Here is a 5,633-nt window from a genome sequence, read left to right on the forward strand (position 1 = left end):
GGGCAGGCCACTGTCTGGAGGCCAGCGGTCCCCCTGGCTCCTCACATCTGATGAGGTCACTGACCACTCCCCTCAGGCAGGGTTGACCGTGGGCCTCTGCAGGTTGACATGCACAGGCTTCACAGACGAGCCCAAGGTGCAGGCCAGGACCTGGAACTCAAGGCCTGCTCCTGGGCATGTACTGGGAAGCTGGTTCAGGCAGAACATGCAAGGAGGAGGGAGGCATGGCCTAGAAGGCCACACCCCCGGTGGTGCACAGGTGTATGCTGGTGGGTGGAGTCCCTGTGGGCAGTGTGTGGAGTGGCGACAGGGACAGCTAGGGGGCAGCGAGGAGTTGGGCCACGTGACTAATAAAATAGAGACCATCTTAGGCTGTGTTAGCAAGAAATCCGGGTAACATTGGGGACCTGAAATCAAGCTTTGAAGATTTGACTTTCTTCATCTTCGTGCAGCGGTACTTGCCATCCGAGCCCTTGGAGCACTTCAGGTGGGGCCGGCAGGGACAGGTGTGGTGCCGGCGTTTTCTGGAGGAGGGAATCTGGGGAGAGTGGAAGAGAAGGATGACACCTTCCTCCAAGGCACACAGGCCTCCAGGCTGGAGCTTCTGACCGGCTGGCCAGGGCCAGGGACTCATGACCCCCAGCTGAGCACAATAACAGCTATTATCGAGTAGGAAGCTGAAGCACAGAGTGGCTAAGCAAGGTGCCAATGTCACACAGCTAATTGGTAGAGGAGCCAGGGTTCAAAGAGACTACGGGACCTGCCACAGCACAATGCTGTCCACCTCCAACCCTAAGGAACTGCACAAGCCCCAACACTGCTGACCCCTCGCTGCCTGGACACGTGCACACACACACTCACCCACACGTCCCTTCAGTGACTACCACTCATAATTCATCCCTATGTGCAGACACGGGTGGGTGCTGGGCAGCAGCGGGGCAGCACAGACACCCTCTCTGCCTGTGACTCACCCAGAGGATTGCTGAGCCTCTGAGGCTCTTCAGGGGGAAGAGCAGGAGCGATTAAGACCATAGTTAGTGTCACACTGCCTGGGTACAAATCCCATGCCTGTCACTTACGAGCTATGTGACAACTGGCAAGTTATTTAACCACTCTCTGCCTCAACTTTATTATCTGTAAAATGGGTTAATAACAAAGCCTACCACATATGGTTGTAAAGAGGCTCAAACTTGCAAAAAGCACTCGGTAGGAAGAGTGGTTCCTGCTCTATCTCATTGGCTGTGTGTCCCAAGCAAACCTGTGCCATACCTTGCGGCTGGCGGGATGACACTCGTCTCCTCTCCTCCCGAGTGGGGTGCACACCCGCAGACCTCGAGCCAACAAGCTGATGGCACAGCAGGTGCCCGCCCCACATTGGACGTCCCGTTCACAGTCCTTGAAGTGGATGGAGGTGAGAAAGGAGTCATTAGAGCCCATTAGTGCCTTCGGAGAGAAACCAGAAGTGAAAAGTACATCCAAAATAGCTTGGTTGCTTGGAGCGTCATCCTGAAAAACAGAGGTTGCAGGTTTGATTCCCCGGTCAGGGCACATACAGGAGCAGGTTGACGTACCTGTCTCTCTCTCTCTCTCTTTCTCTCTCTCAAACAACAACAACAAAGCAGCAACCCCTGGGGGCCGCTGAGTGGTCCCGCATCCAGCCTCACAGGACACCTGAGGTCCTGCGTTGTTGCCTCTGCTCCCCTCACAGCAGGAGGCTCAGGGCTCAGTGAGGCATCGAACCTGGACCTGAGGGACCTCCCAAGCTCCGAGCTCCGTTGTGGCCCCTCAACAGGGAGGCAGGTCACCCCTCTGACAAGTCCAGAGCTTAGGAGACAGCTTTATGGCACCGGTTGAAGCCCATGGGACTGAATTAATTCAACATCCTGGAGGGGAGAGGCCCCATGGCCCGAGTTCCAGGCGGTCAGCGCTGCGTTTCTCTGGACCCAGCAGTACCGGGGTTGGTGCCTCCCTCCCCCTGCTCGACCCACCCCCCACCCCACCAGGAGCCCAGCCTCACCTGAGGTTCCGGTGCCCAGTGAACAGCTGTCTCCTCACCAAATAGGAATGGGCCCCTCAAGCGGGGCTCCCAGACAAGAGCTGAGGGGCCTTGCCTGGTTTCTGGAAGGTGCTATTTGTAAAGAAGGCCACAGGAGTCCGCTTTAAACAGAACCTCGGGCTGGGGAAACAGTGCCCTGGACGGCCGCAGACCGGTGGGCCAGGGTGGGGGCGCTCCCTAACTTTCTGCTTCCAGAGACACTTGCAGCTTTTCAGGGCTACCGTTCCCGTTCAGTGTTGGGTCTTGGTTTGTTTTTCTCCTCCAACCGGAGGCCACGGAGCGCCCTCTGCTGCCTGCGTGGGGGTGTGAACTCGACCCTCCACACTGCTCAGCCCAGGAGGGAAGTGGAGGATGCCCTGCTGCTTGTCACCCAGAGGAGCTGCAGGTGCCACCACCTGTCCATGCTGGGCTCCACCCGGTGAGGGCACGTCTCACACACCAGCCAGCCCCCGAAAGCTCCAGGTCAGGGTCAAGTAGAACCCACTTGACTTTCTTCCCACGGAGGTGGGCGTTGCTGTCCTGTACTGGGAGGCAGGACCACCCAGGCCTGAATTAGGGGCAGTGACAGTCTGGGGAGCAGAGGAGTGTGGGGACGGTAGAACCCGGTCCCTGACTGAGAGTGAGACAGGGACAGAGGCACATGGAGTGTGGGTGGAGCCGGAGGTGCCAACCTGCCCTCCGTGCCCGGGTCTCCCTCCCACAGCACATCACGTCACCACTGGAGGGCATGTCCTCTCCCCCAGGTTTCTCTCTCTCTGTGCTTTTCAAAGCCTCACCCTGAGGAAAGACAGTCCCACCTCTCTCACACCTGCCTCCTGCCTCCACTCTGGGCCAGAGCTCAGAGCTCACAGGGTCCGTAACTGGGGACCTGCTGTGTCCACCTGTCGGTGGGGTGCCCATGACTTCTCTCCTGTGACCCGCCCTCCCCAATCTCCACAGCACTGAGAGCACAGCCTCTGGGTCTGCATTCCTTAGGTAGGATGCTGCCCACACCATTTTGTTTTGCTCTGGGTCTCAAAAGCCTTTTTCTTTCTGTTCTCTGAAACTCAGTGTTTGTCCTTTAAAAAGAAAGAGAAGAAGGGTGCTGTCCTTCCTGTGAACAAGATAACTGAGTCGATTCCAGCAATCATTTGCATTTCTCCGCATTTTCATTCTCTAGGGCCTTGGACTGCAAACTGCGGCTCATGAGACCCATGCGGCTCTTCCGCCCCTTGAGTGTGGTTCTTCCACAAAATACCACGTGCGGGCGCTACCTCGATAAGGGATGTACCTACCTACATAGATTCAGTTTAAAAAATTTGGCTGTCAAAAGAAATTTCAATTGTTGTACTGTTGATATTTGGCTCTGTTGACTAATGAGTTTCCAACCACTGCTCTAGGGGAAAGTTGGGGGAGGCGAAGATATAAGTAATTTCTTTTGCTTTTTCTCGCTGCTTTTATCTGGGTAGCTCCCAGGTGAACCATTCCTTCCTGTTGAAAGAGGAATGGTCCCACCCCGGGAACACAGTGTGTGCCCCAAACCTCTGAGAGAGAGCCACGGCCTGAGTACTCAGTTGCTCACGTGTGCAGAACCCGGCTGCACAAACCTCGCCGTGAGACATTTCTCCCGGTCACCCCACGCTTCCTTCTGGGTGCCGCTTGGACAATTGCTGGAGCCACCCCTGTTCCTATCAGAACCGGGCACAGAGTGAAATCATTGCCGGCAGTGAGGACAAGGGAGCTTCAGGACAGCCTTTGTTAAGAGTAGAGAAGCCAGAGGCTGACAGCCCCCGATAGACGCTGATAAGCTCCCTGCCTTTAATGAAGCCAACATGCCGTATAAATGAAACTTGCCACACACGCCAGACCGTAGAGGAAAGCCCAAACTTACACAGAAGGTTTATTGGAAGATGCTGATCCACTTTATAAAGGTTTCTTACACTATTAAGAACCTTCATTTCGCCCTGGCCGGTTGGCTCAGTGGTAGAGCGTCAGCCTGGCGTGCAGAAGTCCCAGGTTTGATTCCCGGCCAGGGCACACAGGAGAAGCGCCCATCTGCTTCTCCACCCCTCCCCCTCTCCTTCCTCTCTGTCTCTCTCTTCCCCTCCCACAGCCAAGGCTCCATTAGAGCAAAGATGGCCCGGGCGCTGGGGATGGCTCCTTGGCCTCTGCCCCAGGTGCTAGAGTGGCTCTGGTCGCGACAGAGCGACGCCCCGGAGGGGCAGAGCATCGCCCCCTGATGGGCAGAGCGTCGCCCCCTGTGGGCGTGCCGGGTGGATCCTGTTCGGGCGCATGCGGGAGTCTGATTGTCTCTTCTTGTTTCCAGCTTCAGAAAAAAAAATACAAAAATAAAAGAACCTTCATTTCACCAAAGGTCCGAACTTTAAAATTGCTCAGTGTTCTCCTCACGCATTGAAAACAGGACTTGGTGTGCATACACACAGCTTCTCCAAAGCAGAGCCGTTTAGTAGAGCGAGGTCCAACTCATGGGAAAGCATGTCAAACACTCGGAAGTGTCACTGGATGGCTAACCTCTCTGCCTTTTGGTTTGCCCTTCCCCCGCCCGGGTGCCTGGGTCCCTCCCATTCAGACCCTGACATCCTCCTGAGACCCAGGGAAACCTTAGCCGACTTACCCCGGGGACTGTAGCACAGTCAGACACGGTCACCAGGAGGAGCAAGACTGTGATTTGCGTGACAGCTCTCATGGTCACTTGGAGTGCAGGCAAAACCCGGTCCACTCAGCTGCCTCTGGCTTCCTGCAGCTCAGTCTCCTGCAGCCAGCGAGGAAGACCCGGCTCTGGGTCCCCTCCCTCTTCCCAGATTTATATCGTCCGGTCTCGAATGCCTGTGGACACTGTGTCCTGTCTTCCCTTCCCCATCACCAGTGTTATGCGGATGATCTCAGAGAAGAGAATGAGACCTGAATCCCTAATGACGTCAAATTGCCATCAAAACCGATAATAAGAAACACGTTGGGGGCTTTGACGTTTGCTCTCTGTCTCCCAACTGCATGACCCAGGAAGTCACATGCATCGCTCCCCCGCTGTCCGCTCTGCCTCTGGGCATCCCTGTCTGCTTGGGGCAGGGAAGGACTTCGGTAAATGTTATAAAGTACCATACCCCAGATTCTGAAAGGCACTGTACCTCACTTCATCGAGTCCACGTAGAGACACTCAGTCCATGTAAATTTTGAAGAGCTTTATTGAAGGAGGAAATTTGTTATATATGCCGGCCGCATATGGCTGACAGGGGGCGTCTGCAGGCCCAAATCGTGCTCCTGATTATATTTCAGGGGCTGGTTATATACCCTTTGATTACACACAGGTTGGGGGGCATGACAGCATGACATAATCATTAACAAGATTAACATTTGACAAGATTTAGGTTACATTAACAAGATAAATATTTGTCTAGAACATTTACAAAAAAAAAGACGCATTAAAACTTTCAAGGTAATACAATCAGAGTCATTCACAAATCCCTTTAGTATCTACCTCTCCTCCTTTGCCTAGAGGTACATATTAATCTCAGGATTCCAGGAAGGGAATTCTTCAGATAACCGTAATCCTTTCAGAGAACTTAAAACCAAATGACCC

The 5,633-nt window shown here is 54.5% G+C and overlaps 1 protein-coding gene across 1 annotated transcript; it reads right to left on the reverse strand.

Annotated features, from left to right (window-relative positions):
* Window positions 1-203: 203 nt before the first annotated feature.
* LOC136315255 (prokineticin-1-like) lies at window positions 204-5,288 on the reverse strand. Its single transcript, XM_066246702.1, has 4 exons — window positions 5,182-5,288; window positions 4,671-4,808; window positions 1,270-1,506; window positions 204-538 (listed from the first exon to the last, which is right to left on the reverse strand). The coding sequence occupies exons 2-4, from the start codon at window positions 4,740-4,742 to the stop codon at window positions 368-370; spliced, it is 480 nt and encodes a 159-aa protein (XP_066102799.1). The 5' UTR covers window positions 4,743-4,808; window positions 5,182-5,288; the 3' UTR covers window positions 204-367.
* Between the last annotated feature and the right edge of the window lie 345 nt (window positions 5,289-5,633).

This window comes from Saccopteryx bilineata, chromosome 11 (assembly GCF_036850765.1).
Source record: "Saccopteryx bilineata isolate mSacBil1 chromosome 11, mSacBil1_pri_phased_curated, whole genome shotgun sequence".
Lineage (NCBI taxonomy): Eukaryota > Metazoa > Chordata > Mammalia > Chiroptera > Emballonuridae > Saccopteryx > Saccopteryx bilineata.

Bases quoted from the DNA above. Each gene is read 5' to 3' on its own strand.
- LOC136315255 (XM_066246702.1), bottom strand. From the start codon at position 4,742: ATGAGAGCTGTCACGCAAATCACAGTCTTGCTCCTCCTGGTGACCGTG. The intron at 1,507-4,670 runs GTAAGTCGGCTA...TCTGTTTTTCAG, and splicing joins ACTGTGCTACAGTCCCCGGG to GATGACGCTCCAAGCAACCA. The intron at 539-1,269 runs GTATGGCACAGG...CACTCTCCCCAG, and splicing joins GTCATCCCGCCAGCCGCAAG to ATTCCCTCCTCCAGAAAACG.